Below are 19,847 nucleotides of genomic sequence, written 5' to 3' on the forward strand. Positions count from 1 at the left end.
TTCATTTAGAATGGGAGGACAGATAAAGTGCTTCTCAGATAAGATCAAATTCAAGGAGTTCATCATCACCAAGCCCTTATTATATGAAATGTTAAAGGGACTTATCTAAGAAAAAAAGAAGATAAAAAACATGTACAGTAAAATGACAATAAACTCACAATTACTAACAACCACACCTAAAACAAAAACAGAAACAAACTAAGCAAACAACTAGAACAGGAAAAGAGCCACAGAAATGGAGATCACAAGGAAGGTTAGCAACAGGGGAGTAGGAGGGGGAGAGAGGGGGAAAAGGTACAGAGAATAAGTAGCGTAGACGGTAGGTAGAAAATAGACGGGGGGGGGCAAGAACAATATGGGAAATGTAGAAGTTAAAGAACTTATGACACATGGACAAGAACTAAAGGGGGGAATGTGAGTGGTAGAGGGGGTGCAGGGTGGAGGGGAATGAAGGGAGGGAAATGGGACAAGTGTAATAGCATAATCAATAAAATTTTATATTTAAAAATTGTTTTAAATACAAAGATTTCTTTTTTTAATTTTATTTCTTTATTTTTTTTAGATTGTATTCATTTATCTTTAGAGGGGACAGAAAGGAGAGAGGGACAGAAATATCAATGTATGGTTGCTTCTCATGCATCCCCTTCCCCTACTGGGAACTGGCCTGCAGCCCAGGCATGTGCCCTGACTGGGAATCGAACCACAATCCTTTGGTTCACAGGCCCATGCTCAATCCACTACACCTGAGGTACACTAGCCAAGGCATATCAAAGATTTCTCAAAATAGAAAAGGCACTAGTCATAAAGGAAAATTTTGAAAAACTGTACTTCATCAAAATTAAAAACTTTTGCTCTTTGAGATTCTATTAAAAAAATGGCAGCCACACACTGCAAGAAAATATTCACTTGGAGACACATCTGACAAAGATTTGTATCCAGAATATATAGACAGATTTTATAACTTAATAACACATCAATATCCCAATTTTTAAAGAAAGGACAATAGATTGGATGACGATAGATCTGGATCTCAAATGATAATATATGATTTACTAATACATGCAAAAAAGGTGCTCACTATTAATTAGGAAAATGCAATCAAAACTGAGATACAATTTCACACTTACTAGAATGACTAAAACCATAAAGACTACAAATACCAAGTGTCGGCAAAGATGTGAAGCAACTGGAACTGTCAAATATTGCCAGTGGGAGTACAATATGGTGAAATCACTTCAGAAAATAGTTTGGTAGTTCCTTTAAAGTTATAATATACTTGTCATATGACTGAACAATTTTATTTCTAGCTATTTAACCCAGAGAAATGAAAACATGTCCACAAGAAGACTTGTACAGTAGTGTACACAGCATCTTTTATTCATAAAAGCCAAAAATTTAAAACCACCAAAACATCCATCATCAAGGGAATGGATAAACAGACTGTGACATATCTATGCAATAAAAGGGAATGAACTACTGGAAAAATACAATGACATGGATGAATCTCCATAGAGATTATGTTGAGTAACAGAACAAAGACATACAAGTACATACTGTATGATTCCATTGACACAAAATTCTAGAACAGGCAAGACTAAGCTGTAACAAAATTAATTAGATCAGTGGTTGCCTGGAGCAGGTAGGAAGACTAGGGAGAGATTAACTGCAAAGGGGCACATATTTTGGGGAGATGGAACTATTCTATATGTTGATTGGGGTGGTCTTTACATAGGTGTATACATATATAAATATATTCAAATATATGGTATCATTGTATGTAAATAGACCAAGAAGTTGATACAGTAAAGATATGAACTTGAAATAAAGATTAACTTTCTCAGATAAAGTTATGAAATAAAAATATAGTATATTCTTTTATATATGAGAAATTACTTTAGAAAATTTAAAAGGGTGGGACAGGAAGTACAGGTGAGGCAGATGTTTACATCAATAGTTAAGACTTTTCTCTATCATACATCTTCCTATTACCAATTTCAATTTCCATTTCATTATGGCCCATACTCATTGTACAGCCAAAGGCTGTTTGCATGTATGCATGTAGCTAGGTAGGCATGCACACTGTGTTGACTTTCTGGTTTCTATGCATCAGTTATTCCCATCAGCCAACTCCAAGAGTCAATGTTCATTTACAAGAAATCCTGCCTGCAATGTTTGGAGCGTAGGGCACTGTCCTGATCTTCTGGTCCTTGGAAGTTTCACAAACACTGCTCTTAGATTTCTTTTTTTTTTTTTTTGCCCTTAGACACACTTCCAAAATGATGTATGTCATCCAATGTATATATACTCAATCCCTCTTAGAGCATTCTCACGGGTTTGCCAAGAATAAATCAAGTTCTCTCTCCAGAGACTCATATCCTAGACAAGCGATTTCCAACTGGCATGCCACAGAATTTATAAAGCAGGTAATACCTGGCTATTTAGTTAGGGGCACTGGCCTCTTTCCCCTTAGATGGCCAAATTAAAAAAAAAAATGACAACAGCACACCCAATAAAAGCCATCCAGTGTGAATGAATCAAAATTATACCTATTTTTCGGTCAGATCGGCAAAAAGTATATTTTTTTGTTGTGCAGAATTTTAGTACTTAGTTTATGTGTGCTATGAGATGAAAAAGGTTGAAAATCAATGTTCTCCACATGCAAATATCTTTGGACCAAGGACATGACAAGATTTGAAGAACATCTAACCTAGAGAGGTAAATTCAATCTGAGCACCCATTCCACTCATATGAACTTTTGACTTCTTTGTTCATCCTCAGAAGTTATTATGAGAGATCAGGTTATCTCCCTAAACCAGATCAATAGTTCACAAACTTCTAGTAAGAAATCAAGCTCCCACTGAAAATTAAGGGCGGGGGGCATGGACAAAGCTGAGAAGAAAACTAAAAGTGTCAAGTAATATGTGTGTGTTCAACCAGTCTACTACTGTATGTATATTCAAGTAAGAGTGTGTGTTCTAGATCTGGATTGCTCAGATTTGATTCCTTTATTCTCTTTTTAAAAAATCCTCACATGAGGTCCTTTTCATTTGCTTTTTTTAGAGGGAGAGAAAAAGGATGGGAGAGAAACACTGAAATGAGAGAAGCATCGAACAGTTGCCTCCGGATGCACTCAGACTGGGGATCCCCACCAAGACCAGGGATCTACCCATGGGGACTGGGGGTTGCGCATGCCCATGCCCAGACTGGGGATGAACCCACAACCTAGGTATGTGCCCTGACCAGGAACTGAACTGCAACCTCTCAGTTACAGGACAATGCTCCAACCACTGAGTCACATGGGCCAGAGCTGATTCCCTTTATTTGTAGCTGTCATCCTGGGCAAGTTCTTCCTACAGTTCAAATTCCCACAGGGCTTTTGTGAATTTTAAATGAGATAATGTAAAGCATTAAAACTGTGTCTAACAGATGATAAGCACTTAATAAAAGTCAGTTGTTTCAGTCAAGGTCCTCTTGGGAAAGGAGACCCATACGACTCTTCATATATATTGAGGAAACGTGTATTTACAGCATTCTGAATATACCCTTTTCCTGAAGGGCTCGGAAAGCTGTTAGACAAAATGGAGAAAAAGTAATGAACTCTCAGGTAATATGCTCTATGTTCCAGAGTTAAAAACAGAATTAGGAAGACTACTTACACCACAAATCTTTATTATTTTTACCTGTGTCAAAATTTTTGCCTGATGGCTGTAACCCTGGCAGCCACCAAATTCCTAAAAACAGTGGTTCAAAGTGTGGAACCCAGACCATCAGCTTCACCTGGGAAGTTGTTTAGAAATGCGATTTTCTTCTCTCCTTCCAACTACTCAGAAACTATTGGATTGGCACTCAGCAAATGGTTGTTTAACAACCAGGTGATTTTGATGAATGCTAAAGCATAAGAATTACCATCCTAGCCCTGGCTGGTGTGGCTCAGTGGATTGTGTGCCGACTTGCGAATCAAAGGGTTGCTGGTTCGATTCTCAATTAGGGCATATGCTTGGGTTGCGGGCCAAGTCCCCAGTAGGGAGCACACGAGAGGCAACCTCATATTGATGTTTCTCTCCCTCTCTTTCTTCCTCCCTTCTCCTGTCTCTAAAAATAAGTAAATGAAATCTTAAAAAAAAAAAGAATTACTACCCTAGAACAAAAAGAACACCTAGTCATTGATCTATCCATAACATGGGCATAGAGATAACTGAATTCAACAGGGCCCATTTGGGGAGTTAGATTTATAAATGAGGCAGTAACTGATATAATCAGGGACTGGAGCAAATCATAGTAATTAGTAATTTTATAAATTTATAAACAATCAGTAAAGAGGCGAGAGAGAGCACAAAAAGAGTGAGGGAGATCAACAATGGAGGTAGGCAGAGGAGAACACACAGTACAGATTTAGTCAGTGGCAAGGGGTCACTGGGGAAATCAATCATCAAGTGAAGTGGCTCATGAAGGTATTTATTACACCTAAAGCACAGCACCCTGTTTCTACCTGGTGGCAGCACCAAGCTCTGGTGTAACTGTCAAGGAATGGCAACATTTATACAGTCCTAAAATTACATTCAGCTCTTGAAAGGCAACTGTGAGGCTGATGTGGCCCCTGGTGAAAATGAGTTTGATGCCCCTGACCTAAAGTGAGAACAAAAAAAAAAGGTCTGAATTTATAACATTTTCTAAGTATAAACCAGAGGACTTTTCAAAACACTGTTATAACTTTTACTAAGTTTATACCTATATCAAAGGCTCCTCTGATTAAACAGACAAAATAGAGAAGAAAACAGGTACAGTTCATAGTTCATTTCTAAATATCTGTCTAGAAGTGATTTTTTAAGATGGATTGACAGAAACTGAATGATAGGGTAAAAACAAACAACAAATATTATCTAGTGTGTTCTTAACTGCCTAAAAAGTAGAGTGCTACAACCCTCCCAAGTTTCTGAAAGTTCTCATCTTATTTAACATAAATATAAAACACCTCATATATATATGGGTAACCAAAGAAAGTTCAAAAGTTATTCAAAAATAGCTTTTACAAATCATGAGGAAGCAAACAGGTGAGCATTTCAACTGTAAAATGGACAAAGATGATAAGGCAATTTAATATAATTACATAAATACTTATAACTAATAATCATAATACTTTTTAAAAAATATTTTATTTATTTATCTTTAGAGGAGAAGGGAAGGAGAGAGGAAGGAAACATCAATGTATGGTTGCTTCTCGTGCATCCCCTGCAGAGAACTGGCCCCTGCCGGAAACTGGCCTGCAACCCAAGCATGTGCCCTGACTGGGAATCGAACCGCGATAGTCTGGTTCGCAGGCCCGCACTCAATCCACTGAGCTACACCAGCCAGGCCATAATACTTTTTAATCAAATAATAAAAATCAAAATAGTGAGATACCACTTTTGTGCATCTCTGGCAAAGTTACAAAAAATTAAACCATTCAGGGTTAGTGAAAATGCTACAAAACAGACACTTACATTCTGCAGTTTAAATAACTGTACCTTTTTTAGAAGGCAATTCAGCATTACTTATTAAGTCTTAAAAATCTGCATACCCTCCTTGACCTATTAATCCCACTTTGAAAATTTGCCTAATGAACTAATAAAAGACATATATACGGATTTTTGAATAAGGTCTCCTGAGATGGCATCATTTACAAAACTGAAAAATCAGTAACTTCCTAAAATGTTTAATGACTGGGGACTAAATGAGTATTATGTTACGTCCATAAAAGTTGATATAATGTAGCCATTTAAACTTCATGTTATAGATAAACATGGAAACATACTCAGGATATATTTATTGCTAAGTGAATAAAGTAGATTGCAAAACAGCATATCGTTCTTTTTTAAAATATTTTATTTATTTATCTCTAGAGGGGAAGGGAAAGAGAGAGAGAGAGAGAGAAATACCAATGTGTGGTTGTCTCTCAGGCATCCCCCGCTGGGAACTAGCCTGCAACCCAGGAATGTGCCCTGACTGGGAATTGAACCACAATCCTTTGGTTCACAAGCCCACACTCAATCCACTGAGCTATACCAGCCAGGGCAAAACAGTATATAGTTTGATTTTATTTCTGTTAAAAGCAAAAAATCTGTCTATCCATCTATCCAACCATTATACAAAGACCAATGATTCCTTTATTTTCCTTATTGCTAATCTTGATTTCTCTAGTATTTCTGAAATGAACATCTATTTTAAAACATAGATTTTTTCTTTTTTTATATTGTTATAGTTAAAAAACTGTAAGAAGTATGGACTGCTGAGTTAACTCTACCTCCAATATCCCAACTAAAGTGACCAAAATGAATAAACAGAGTCTATCCCTGATGCCCCATGATCCCACCTTTGTCTACTGTGTTCACTACTATGGCTGTGTTATACAGAACAGTGTCTGATGCATAGCAGACAGTGAATAGCCATTAAATGGGAAAATGCCATCCACCTGCCACCGACATAAAGTATTACTATCAGATGGATAAATAGCTAGATAGCTAGAAGCAGGTCATTAAGAGTCCATTTACTACTTCCTCTCCTAAGAAAGCAACTTAAAAAAAAATTTCATTTTGTTTGATGATAGTTTGTAAATATAGAATGGCTTCTGTTTACTGACTTTATATCCAGAAATTTGGTTAAATTCACTTATTAGTTACAATCATTTATTCTTATTTTCTTTTGGATTTTCTAAGTATGTATCATATTATTTGCAAATAAAGATAGCTTTACTTTTTCCTTTTCAATCATCTTTTTTATACTTTATTTCTTTTTCTTGTCTTACTGTACTGCTTAGGATAAGCTGAATGGAACTGGGTAATTAATCACCCTTGTCTCATTCTATTTCTTGACCTGCTTGGTGGTTATACAGTGGCTCACTTTGCATTGAGTTCTTACCTTATGCATTTTCCTATTTATATTTCATAATTTAAAAGGTTGAAAAAAGAAAAAGAAAGCTGTAGAACTAAAGAATGAAGAGCCTGGCAAAATTCTCCACTTTGAAAGGGTGTATTAGTTGCACACTGCTGCTGTAATAAATTACCACACATGTAATAGCTTTAAACACCACTATTTATTATCATAGTTCTGGAGGTCAGAATTCCCAAAACCAAGGTGTTGACAGGATTGTGCTCTTTCTGGAGGATCTAAGGGAGGGAGGAGAATCTGTTTCTTTGCCTTTTCTAGCATCTAGAGGCCACCTACATTCTTTGGCTCATGATCTCTTTTACCATTGTCAAGGCTAGCAGTACACCATTTACAAATCTCTCTCTCTGTGGCTTCTGGTTCTATCATTACGTCTCCTTTTTCTGACTTTAACACTTCTGCATCCTAAAACTGCTGTAATTAATTAAGCTCACCTGGATAATCCAGGATCATCTTTCCACCTCAAGATCCTTAATTTAATCACATCTGCAGAGGCCCTTTTGCCTTATAAGGTAATATATTTAATAGGTTTCACGGATTAAAGATGTGGGCCACATTTTGATCCACTTACTTGCAAAGTCTGTGTACCGGGGTAGATGCAGACCACTACTTGGAAGCTTTTTCACTGTTACAAAGCAGTACTACCCATAATCAGCAGTTCAGAGAGGCCCAAGGGAAGCGGCCAGAAAGTAGAATTTCTTCTTGACATGGTAGGCAACAGCTCCATGAAGGAGGTCAGAAATGGCCTTATCATTTATGTGAAACAGACTGGACACAGGAAACTAGCTCTGCTATAGTGGCTCTACAATACACAAAACAGAAAACATAGAAAGTAAATTCATTTACTGAGATTGCACACCACTTGGTTTCCTCATGCCTGTCAGGGTGGTGACTTAGCATTACAAACTTGTATCAACCACCTTAGACTTGAGAAGGGGAAATATTTGGAGACAAAGAAGATATCCAGTGAGAATCTACCTAACCTATTTTGGAGAAAACATCAGACCTGAGTAAATCATCTTTTTTGTTTGAAGAAATACAAAATGAGATTGCCAAAATCAGATTGCAGAAATCCAACTTGGAGACTATAGAGTATGCAACATAGAAAAGGGAGAACATACCATGCAAAGAGACAGAGAAACAAAGCATATTTAGGGAGATAATGTGAGGTGAAGAAGACAGTATCTGTTTCACTTTTAAATTGGAATTTTTAAAATCATAGAACCTGTGAAGTATGCTGAAAGATGAATGGCAAAAACAAAGACAGAAAGATGGGACCTGAGCCCTGGCTGGTGTAGCTCAGTGGATTGAGCGTGGGCCGGCGAACCAGAGGATCGCAGTTTGATTCCCAGTCATGGCACATACCTGGGCTGCAGGCCAGTTCCTGGCAGGGGACACACGATATATTGTGTGTCCCCAGCAGAGGCAACCATACACTGATATTTCTCTCCCTCTGTCCCTCCCTTCCCCTCTAAAAATAAATAAATAAAATTTAAAAAAAAGAAAGATGGGACCTGGATAAAGGCAGGCAACAACCTTTATACATAAAGGGTATAGAATAAGATAAAAGCCCTGGCTGGTGTAGCTCAGTGGATTGAGCGCGGGCCTGTGAACCAAAGGATTGTGGTTTGATTCCCAGTCAGGGCACATGCCTGGGTTGCAGGCCAGTTCCCAGTTCCCGGTTCCCAGCAGGGGACGAACGAGAGGCAACCATACATTGATATCTCTCTCTCTCTCTCCTTCCCTACCCTCTAAGATAAATAAATAAAATCTTTTAAAAAATAGAGTAAGATAAAGAAGTAATGTAAGGGAACAAGTAATGAAACTGCAGGCTGAAAAATTGAATTAGAAGAAGTAAATAGTAAAATCAGCACTACAAAATTCTGAATCAATTACAGACAAGACAAACTTGAAAAGCCCTCCAATAACGCAGAGGCAAGGCAGTAAGCAATTAAAATGACAGAAAGATATACAAGAAAAGAATGGAGATCTAATACATTGGGAAAAGAGAAATTATTGAAGAAAAGAAGAAACTAGAACATTAGCAATCAAAGACAAAAGAGATGAAAACCCTTGTCCAAAGGCAGAACTGGATGTGCGTATTTAAAAAGCTCACGAGGGCCCTGACTGGGGCAGCTCAGTTGGTTGCGTGTCATCTTGCAGGCGGAGGGGTCATGGGTTTGACTCCCAGTCAGGGCACATATGAGGGCAGCCGAGAGATGTTTTCCTGCCTCTTTCTCCCTCCTTTCCCTTCCCTCTAAAAATAAATAAAATCTTTAGAAATGAATTAAAAAATAAAATATGCATTAAGTACCACAAAAAATTAAGTATAGAGCCCAACATCTAAACAAATCTTCATAAAATCTGAAATTCAAGACTAGAAAAAATTACTCATGCTGGACCAAAAAAAAATTACCTACAAAAAAAGAAAATCAGATTTTTATTCAATTTTTTCTAACTATTAATGCAATGGAATAATATTTATAGTTTTAAGGAGGAAAAAAAAGTAAACCTAAAAAAGGTTTATATACACAAGGACTAAATTAGGACAATTTCAAGGCATAAGTATTCAAAAACTAGTCATGAAGAATGTCCTTAATAAAAAGAACAAAGTAAGGAAGAGATCATTTTGACCATATACGAATAGATGTGTACAAATATGTTTCAATGGGCACAGAAGTGGTTTAAAAAGATAACTCAAATTGTTAGCAACAGTTATCCCTGGATGGTGGTTTTTGACTTTATTTATTTTTGTGAATTGTTTGATTCTTTAGCATAAGTATATGTTTTACTACTATATTTTACAAGTCATCCTAATTTTTTAAAAGCATCATGACGTCTTTGCTGAACAAAATTCCTCATGTTGCATTTGAATAACAGATGAATGAAAATAACATAAAAATAGGAAAGATACAGAATAAAAAGACTGTTGGTGAGCATTACAAACAATATAAATTAATTCTTAATAATGATTGTAAATGTAGAAAATGTAATTGGGTGAAAAAGAAAATACATATTGCAAACAGCCCTAATTTCCACATTTTAAATATGGAATAGTCAGTAGTTTTTATTTTTGGTATTGATACTTTCAGAACAAAGGATCAAATATGTTTTTCAAAAAATTAGTTACTGGTAACTAGCACTTACAATAAACATTTTCCAGACTACCAAATGACAAAGATAACATTTTTGCCCAAACTATATGCGTAAAAACAACAAGGGCATATAAAAGCATTAAACAAGAACAAAGCATACTTTGTATGGTTCCAGCTTCATGAAGGGAAAAGAGTAAGTGTACAAATAAGCATGAACTGAAAAAGACTGGAAGCACACATACTAAACTATTAATATTAACACTGGTTAATTTTAGGTGGTAGCTTATAGGTGATTTTTATTTTCTTGTGCTTTTTAATATTTTCTATTTGAAATACTTTTTTGGTAATCATAGGACCAATAAACAACGTACCAAAAATGTCATTTAACAAATAAGCACGCAGATAAGCCAGTACTTCCCAAAGTTGGACAATTTAAGCCTCATTTAACCTCAACTACATTTTTTATTAATGACACAGTTTCCTGGGATCCTACATCCAGACGAAAAGCAAAGATGACTCTGCGAATGAGTGGGATGAGATGTGAGACTTACAGCCTTGCAAGGTGACTTACACTTTATTCCCTATCAAGCTGAAGAGTGGTCCCAGCATTCGCTTGTTGGGAAGTTCTTCACTTACTTCTTGGGTCAGACAATATAGACAAAGACAAAGAACATCAAACAGATTAATCTACCTGGGGAAGCTAGAATGAGGATTGCTTACATCTACTCATGGAATAGATGCTTTGGTATCCATTAAATAACTAGATCTTTGGAGCCTAAGGAAATGGGACCTGTCGCTAAACAGATTCTTCCGTAGTACCACCTAGCTACACAGTCACATGCATATATTTTGAAGATGATAACTAAGCTTTTTTGATACTAAGGCACAATATGAACTCAACATCTTTCTCCTAAAACATTTGCCTTTTCATCATTTTTCCTATCTGCCTAGAGGGTTATTGGGGTTTCAATGAGAAAAATGCATGTAAATAGCTTAGCACTGTGCCTAGAAGAACATGATTAGTGAGTGTAAGAACTTAAATTTATTATTACTATAGTTTGATTACTTTTTCAATCACCTAAGCAAGAGGGACACAAATTTTTACTTGTTTTGTTTTTAGGAGGGCTATTTATTACTTCTTTTAAAAATTGTTACTATGAACTATTCAAACATATACAAAAGTAGAATACTATAATGAACTCAATGAATCCATTATTTGGACTTAGTAATAATGATCACCATTTAATCAATAATTATCAATATTTAATAATAATCAATATCTGTCCACTTTTCATTAATACCCCTCTCCCCAACCCTCCCCAGAGTATTTTGAGGTAAATCCTAGACATCAAATCATTCATCAAAACATGAGGTTTTGAAGTCTCACAGATATGAGTTCCAATCTTACACTTCTTCACTAGCCATATCACTTTGGGTGTGCTACTTACCCTCTGGAGTTAGATGCCTAGCAACCACTCAATAAATTTAAGATCACTTTCTTTCCCCTGGATGGCTCTAATTGGTTTCAACATCTGCAATGTTTCTCTCAAAATGTAACCAGCTCCACTCTATGGCTTTTAGCCTAATCTGTATTCCTTATCTTACTTCTGGATAATCCCAATGGCAACCTGTTTTCTCACCCCTTGCCTATCCTCTATCTGGGTTTTCTACTGGGGGTCTGTTTATTTTAGGTAGAATATTAATCCTGTAAGGTGTTTAGTAAATCAGAAAGATCAAGGGTGAAGCAAGTTTGGAAAAAACTGCAAAGGCTATCCTCACAATGTATGCTCTACTAAAAAGCTCCAAGAAATCTTACAATAATGAGACCTGTTCAACACTTCTTTACCCTAACTTACATGATCATGAAACTCTTTCATCCAACAACCAAAAACTTACAAAACTAGAGTTCATAGAATATGCTTGGGAAATACAATGACATGTTAATGACAAATCAGGACTCCTTAAGCAACACCTTCATTGAGATACTGTAAGCTCAACAAAACGTCAAGAGTTTCTCCTTAACTACAGGTTCATATTAACTTATGTTGGTTCTCACATGTTTGTATATGCCACAAACTAGCTGTCAAACTAGGAGGAACTTTGCCTTATACGTCTGGATCTTACATGTTATATGTGCAAGACAGTGTAGTGTAGACATGCTCAGTAATTATTAAATGAGCATCAAGGCTGGACCAAACACGTGATGAATCTTGACCAGCAATGACACTGCTCATATTGCTGCTACTCACGAGTCCTTGAGATGGATATCTTACATTTCTTGGGAGTGAAAACTAGAAACTGGAGAAAATATCTATCCTTCTAGATTCCTAAGAGGTCAAGAGTTCCTAAAGATTCCTTCTGATACATCTATACTAATCTTCTAGGTCAGCCATGGAGATAGCCCATGAGTTTATCATCATTCTTCACTCTTCTCTTGAGCTTCAGTTACCTCATTCAAAAAAAAAAAAAAAATGAAGGTACTAATACCTACTTGCAGGCTTATTTTGAGGACTTAATGAAATACCTAGGCCAGGGGCTGATACACACTAAATATTCAAGAAATGTTATTTTCCCTTGCCTTGAAGAATAAAGCATAATAAAAGAAAACAAAAGGTGGGTAACATTCTATATTGAGTAACTAGGGAAGATCTCTCTAACAAGGTGGCATTGAGAAGGGAGTGAGAGCCATACAGCTATCTGGGGACAGAGTGCTTTCCAGGTTAAGAAGAAAGCAAGTGCAAAGATTCTTAGGCACGAGTGCATGCCTTATTTGAGGAACAGCAAGCATGCCAATGTGACAAGAGTATGTTGGGTATGAAAGCAACAGGAGCTGAGGTCAGACAGTTAAGAGGTTATAGGTGGTGTCAAATCATTGATAGCACTGTTGGCTGTTCTTGAAACTTTGGCTTTTACTTTAAATGAAAGAAACAGCTATCAGAAGGTTTTAAACAGAGATGTGACATGATCTTATTGATATTTTACAAAGATCCTTCTAGTTGCTGTGTTGAACATTGACTGAGGAGCCCCTGGCTGGTGTGTCTTACTGGATTGAGTGCAGGCCTACAAACCAAAGGGTTGCTGATTTGATTTCCAGTCAGGGCACATGTCTGGGTTGCAGGCCAGGTCCCAGGTTGGGGGTGTGCAAGAGGCAACCACACCAATGTGGCTGCCTCTCCCCCTCTGTCTAAACAAAGGAAAGAAGGAAGGAAATAGATTGGAGAATAAGAAGAGAGATGAACTAGAGAAACCAGTTAGAAGGCATTTTAATGAACTGAACTAGAGTGTAGTGGTAAGAATGAGTTGAATCTACATATTCTGAAAGTAAATAAGTCATTAATTGCTGATGGATTAGTTATGGAGGTATAAGAAAAAGAGAGGAACCAAGAATAACCCCAAGAATTTTCACTTGAGTGACCCAGAGATCAAAGTTACCATTTACCAAGATGAACAGATTGAAGAAAAACCAAGTATGGGGGAGAAAAATTCAGGAGTTTGGATTTGGAGATGTTATACTTCACACACCTATTACACAGTCCTTGAAGCAGAGCCCTACCTTAGTCTTGATGAGCTACAGCTGCCACGGCAGCCTGTCGATCACTACTACAGGCTGAGGACATGAACCACTGGCTCTGTGTTCCCTGGCCAGATCATATAATTATCATTTACCGACACTAATAGTGGGAGAGCTGATGAGGACATAGGACTTAGGAAGTCTGAAGCTGGTTAGGACTTCCTCCTTGTTCTGGAATGAAAGATAGCTAACTCAAGAGCCCACTCTCAAAAACGTCCTTCAGAGTCAAGTCCACTTTGTGATCACATGACAATACGTGAATCCCCTGACTCAAGCCATGGTTATCCAGTTTCTTTTCTAATGGAACATCTTTTACAAAGTGTAAACATTGTGTTAGCTATCCTCGGCCTTACATACTACAACTCCCTATTCTTATTTCCTTCTGAAACTAGAAGAGCAAGGTTTCATTCCAACTTTTCATTGGAAAAGCATACAATGAATATTTCTCTCGCTCTCACATTCCCAAAATCCATTAGCCATTAAATGCAGCCAATGGATTGGAGTGGGTTAATATGGGTTTTTGGAATGTCAATGTCTAGAACCTTTATCTATTCATAGAAATTAAACCAAAAGGAATATATACAAAATTTCTGTAATAAGAAATCACTTCACTATTGATAGTGCAAAAATTGAGAATAATCCTTTGGTTCAATAAAGCAAAGAATGGTTAAAGAAATATTGGCATATAAAAGAATATTAAGTGATCATAAAAATGATTCCATACACGAATAAATAAAAAGCCCTGGCTGATATGGCGAGTGCCAGCCTGCGAACCTCAGGGTCGCTGGTTCAACTCCCAGTCGGGGCACAAGCCTGGGTTACAGACTAGGTCCCCAGTTGGGGGTGCATGAGAGGAAACCACACATGGATGTTTTTCTCCCCCTCTTTCTCCCTCTCTTCCCCTCTGTCTAAAAATAAATAAAATCTTAAAAGAAAAGACTACATTAAAAATATTAAGTAAAAAAAGCAGATTACAAATAATATGTGTAATATGACCACTAGTTTTGTTTTTAAAAAAGTGTAAGTGTATACTAGAAGTTAAATCTGATTATGTATTGATGGTCAGCAAAAATAACAGTGATGTTACCTCTGGATAGAAGGATTATAGATAAATCTTTTTCTTTTTACTTGTCTACAAGAAACTTACACTATTTTCTACTAAGAACAAGTTTAAAAAACTTTTTTGAGATTTTTAAAATTTTATTTATTTTTTACAGAGAGGGGAAGGGAGGGAGAAAGAGAGGGAGAGAAATATCAATCAGTTGCCTCTAGCACACTCCCAACCAGGGACCTGGCCAGCAACCCAGGCCTGCCCTGACCAGGAATCAAACCTGTAACCTTTTGGTTCACAGACTGGTGCTCAACCCACTGAGCTACACCAGCAAGGCTAAAAACTTTCACATTCAATATAAAATCTCTTATATTTGCAGTTTGTTTGGAATTTAGTTTTTACTATGTGACTTAAAAAATCTACCTACAGGTCTAGCATACTTCATTTAAGTCAAAAGACTTCTTTCTGAGAGGTCATTTGTGGCCTCTTCCCCAAAGGCCACATTCTCAGGAACACAATGCTAACTATTCCACAGTGAGCTCAATCATAGGGTTCCCCTGAACAGTAAAGGAGACTCAGCTCCCAGGATCCATGGATGCTACTTCCCCAGTTTAGCAACTGCTACGTGGGACTGTGAAGCAGAATGAACTGCCTTCCTCTCTGCACCTGGCCAAAGACACAACTGTTAGGCAGATACTAAGTTCCACAGTCCCCACCAAGGCAACAGGCAATGGACTTTGTTTTCTGTAAACAGACAGACAAGAAAAAAGTTCAGGTGAAAACACAGTCCTCAGAGGAAGAAAAATAGAAACCAGGCAGCGGGGGAATGCTTCATATTCCTAAAAGCTTTTTTTGTAAGTTAACACATGGTGTCTGCTTCTCTCTAGTCACCTATTTATCACTCTCCTCCTTAGAAAAGGGAAAAAGCCCTGGCTGTTTTCCTAGTGCAGAGTTTTGTGGCTGGAGGGAAGGAGGAGGAGGGGGAGAAGGAGGGTGCTTTAAGCATGATGCAAACCATTTGGAGTAGAGTGAGAGCACTGCCAACACAAGCTGGACTATTTAAACAAGTGAGGAAATGATCGTATATACAACATGCCAGCAAGCACACACACACACCAAAGGAAGTCGAGAGGAGTTTTTTTTTTCAGGACACAGAGCTGGATGTCAGCGGCTAAAAGGTCGATATTTTCCCTTAACACCCTTCTCAATGACTTAATCATGTTCCGTTTGCACAGAAAACTTCCCAAGAATAAAAAAGTCTGGAGAATTAAGAGGAAGGGTGAATGGGGAGTGATGTTTGGCCTGGGGCTGACCTTATCCGAGGTTTTCTCCACGTAGCAGGGGTCCTGAGGGGCAGCCAGCAAGGGGACAAAGCCCGAGAGAAGCCGATCCTCTTCCAGAGTAAGAAGGGTGAGGTCATCGTCCGGGTCCTTGTACAGTGGCACCTCAGACTGATTCACGGCAGTCAGTATGTTACAGAAATCAGCCAGCATCGACCACACATCCACAGCAACCCTATGAGAAATAAGGTAAGAAAAGAACAGTTCTAAAGAGAGACCAGTTTAAGTATTCTAAGCACTTATGTGCAGAGAGGTAGTTGTGGCAAATGCTGTTTATGGCTGGCATCTACCAGGAAATCTTACCCAAAAAGCTAGGATACAAAACTGTATCCATAGCAGCAGTCTGGTGAATGTATGTCCTATCTATGCAAAATTGAAATTGATTAAGGGGAGTTTTCAATCCTAACCTGAGAGGGAAAAGAATTTTGAGAAATCAGTTGCCTAATGCAGGTCCTGTCACCTTTCCAGACAGTGTGCCTACAACACTTACTCAAACACTCTAGTCACCCAGGGCCTCCCTGGCCCAGCAGCTTGGTTCGTTAGAGCATCATCCCAATATGCCAAGAATTGTGAGTTCGATCCCCGGTCAGGGCACATATAAGAATCAACCAAGGAATGCATGAATAAGAGAAACAATAAATCAATGCTTCTCTCCCTCTCCCTTTCACCTCCTTAAAATCAATAAATTGAAAAAAAAACTTTTAAACTGACACTCAGTGCCTGAGGCAGCTCCCAGAATTCCCCTACTCCTTCCCAGCCAAATACATGCCACACAGACAACACAAGAGTGCCAATCTCCCCTCCTCTTTCACAACCAGAGGAGCTAGTCACATCACAGAAAAGAGTCATGTGGTTTTTTACCTCCCTCCTTTAATGCTTTAGAAATCTCTTCCTACATATAAGCAGAAAAACAATTAAACACACATCCAACAAAACCTCATTCCTGGCCTGCCGAGCTTCCCGTGCATTACAGCAGACGAACCACTATCAGTGCTATCTTGGCCATCCTATTCCCTCCCCTTTCCCTCACTTTTGGAAGGTTAGACATAGAGTAACCAACCATTTTGCTTTGCCTGGGACTGCCCCTACATTAGCACTGAAAGCCCTGTGTTCCCAGAAATACCTCAGTCCTGGACAAACCAGAATGGATGGTCATCCTCAGTGCATATCACTGGGTCTTAGTTGACCCTGAGGAGAAAGAAACCTTGAAAATTCGAAGTCTGGTTCTCTCCAGTTCAAACTCCAGAGTAGAATTATAAAAAGAAGGTTCATTTCTCTGTTACCATCATTTGTCAAAAACCTACTGTGGTTCAGATCTCTCTTTTCACAGGAGCTAAGGAGCCTTACAACTTTCTTGTTGCCCACCCAAGACACAGCTCAAATGGTCAAGCTGCAGTCAGATACAGGGCCTGCCAAGTTCATATATTTGGCTTTCTTTCCCAGAGGACCACCTAACCAGGGAGTCTGCAACAGGCAAGTACCCTACAGATGCTAAGCTGTACTCCAAAAAAAGCGAGACCCATAAAAGAATTACAAAGAAAAGTTTTATAATTAGGTTCAAGAGATGAAGTGGCAAGAGGCAAGAAGCAAAGAGAGGTATGTGAATGAGCTACATCCTGGAATCTTCCCAGATGAGTTATTGCGCATGAGCCAAATCTGCTAGGGAGGGGCCTCAGACCTAAGCAGTTTGCTGCTCCTGGAGACTAGGAATCTTGGGGGGCTGGCAGAAAGGAGGGCATTCAAGGGACATGCCATTGAAGGTGAGGCTGGAAGAGAAAGTGGAGTAGAGGTGTGGAGACTCCTTGACTGGGTCCAGGTGGAAGAAGCCTGCACTGGTTTATTTACTGTAATCACTGCACTAGGAAAAGGCAATGAAATGAAACATCTTGTTTTCAAGAGTGTCCTGGGAACCAGGTGGAACACAGCACCATTAATCACAAGACGGCACATAATCAACACACATGTACAGCAGAAGTAACTCTCTTCACAGGCTTTGCCCAAGAAAAAGAACATGTTTGGGAAGAATCACCGGAGGGACAAGGGTTTTTTAAAGCTTCTCTCTGCACAGACACCAACAACCAGACTCATTCACAAAGCTCCATCTTTTGGCTCAGCTGGGTTTGGCTGTCAGAAATGTTTAAATATGGAAAAAAATAAACAGTTGCAACACGTTTCTGTGCAGCGATCTGCCTGAGCCCCTTTGTGATGTAATGGGAAACGCGGCATTCAGGCTACCAGCTGTAGAATAAACAGAACTTTGAGGGTTAAAAGGAACTGAACTTTCCACGACCCCATCTGCAGAGAAGAAAATAATAAGAGGAATGATGCACTGCCCCACAGCTCTGATAGTTTATCCTCCAGTCCCGGCTGCAAAGACAAGCACCGGATGTGATAGGGCTGCTCAGGGCCGCCTCCGAGGTTAGCGCTGCCCATGGGAGACGCACAGGGAGGCTCTTCCAGCTCCCTGCTTCCTCCCCCAGTGCCCTGCTGGCCACTTGAGCCCATTGCCTGAGTCTGATCCCACAGTGCTGGTGATCTCTGGCCAACAGGCACTGCTCGGCTGCAGAGCAGCAATTTGGAAAATAAACAGGAAAGACGACAGTGAGAAGGAAGAAGGTGAAAAGTCTCCCAGCTGAATTCTTGGCTTGGGGGCTTTGGTTGGTGCTGTGCAAGTCAAGCCTGCTTCAGGATGTAGCTGGGGGTGGGAGGTGTGGGCAGCAGCATCCTCAGCCACAGAGAGGCAGCAGAAAATTACCCACGGCTGCCACAGTGGGAGGCCCCACATCCCTCTCTCATCCTCCCACCCTACCATGTTGGATCTAAGACGAAGAAATATGTGGTACCATGTGGTTCTCATTACCATGCTCCCCTGTCCCCTAAGGCTCAGATAAACCAAAACTCGCTCCTCCCAGAGATTGCTGGCCACCATTAGGGACCCCTGCCACATCTGTCTTTTGCCCATTACCACCCACCCATCTTGTGCCAAACCTTAAAACTCACTGCAAAAATCAAGTGGATGAGAGTTCCTACTCCAGTGTTGATGTGTAACATAGCAGCTGGTCCCAAAAGACACGGGATGTGTCCTGAGTTCCCAACTCCAAAGTATAAAGTGGCACCACAGACAAGAATACAACTAACTAGGCACCCGTGGGCCATATTGTGACTCTCCACAGAAGGTGGGAAAGAGGGGAGTGTTGAGAAACTAATACTAAAAGAAAGAGGTGAGATGCCCGAACTCAAAGTTAAGATATTTGCAAACAGATGAGGTAATTCCTGGAACCTGGGCAGTATCACCTCAGCTTACCCCAATCAGGCCTCTGGGCTGAAAGGTCAGTTCAGGGGTTAAACACAGGGTTTCCTGAATAGAAGGGGAAAGCTTAGCTTCTTCCTGCTCTAGTTCTTTACCCCAGTTAGGAGTCCCTTCCAACCTTCACCCCACAGCAGCCCTTGGAATCAAAGGACTCAAGGTTGGCCTAGGCTAAGCAGTCCAAGTCAAATTCTGGTGGCTATGAGGAGCTTTAAACACCACCCCCCACCCCCGTCTTTTAGAAATGCTTTGGAAATGACCCTCCAAAAGGTTTTTTCAGAGAATTGCATACCACCTTTGGTTCTAAATGAACCCTCTAGAGTGCTATGGGCTCAGGCAAGTCCCTCTACCTTGTTCAAGTCCCAACTCATATTTTGGCAAGGTCCTGGGGCCCACAAAACCCCACTAAAGATAGGGTGCATTCTTCACCTAGCAGACACAAGGCAGCCAGAGAACATGAAACTGCGTCCAATGAGTCCATTTATGGCGCTCAGAATGGTGGCAAGGGAGCCTCTCAGCAGCTGTGATGTGATTAGTGAGCAGGGATCAGCAGTTGCAGGGT

At 39.3% G+C, this 19,847-nt stretch overlaps 1 protein-coding gene across 3 annotated transcripts in view; it reads right to left on the bottom strand.

Moving 5' to 3' along the window:
- SMG6 (SMG6 nonsense mediated mRNA decay factor) overlaps window positions 1-19,847 on the bottom strand; it is a 235,905-nt gene that overhangs the window by 95,500 nt on the left and 120,558 nt on the right. For all 3 annotated transcript variants that reach the window (XM_037070398.1, XM_037070399.1, XM_037070400.1), the window contains one exon: window positions 15,952-16,153. In XM_037070398.1, coding sequence (XP_036926293.1) covers window positions 15,952-16,153 — 202 coding nt within the window. The remainder of the gene's footprint in view (window positions 1-15,951; window positions 16,154-19,847) is intronic.

Source organism: Sturnira hondurensis, unplaced genomic scaffold, assembly GCF_014824575.4.
Source record: "Sturnira hondurensis isolate 20B ecotype Veracruz unplaced genomic scaffold, ASM1482457v3 Scaffold0018728, whole genome shotgun sequence".
Classification (NCBI taxonomy): Eukaryota; Metazoa; Chordata; class Mammalia; order Chiroptera; family Phyllostomidae; genus Sturnira; species Sturnira hondurensis.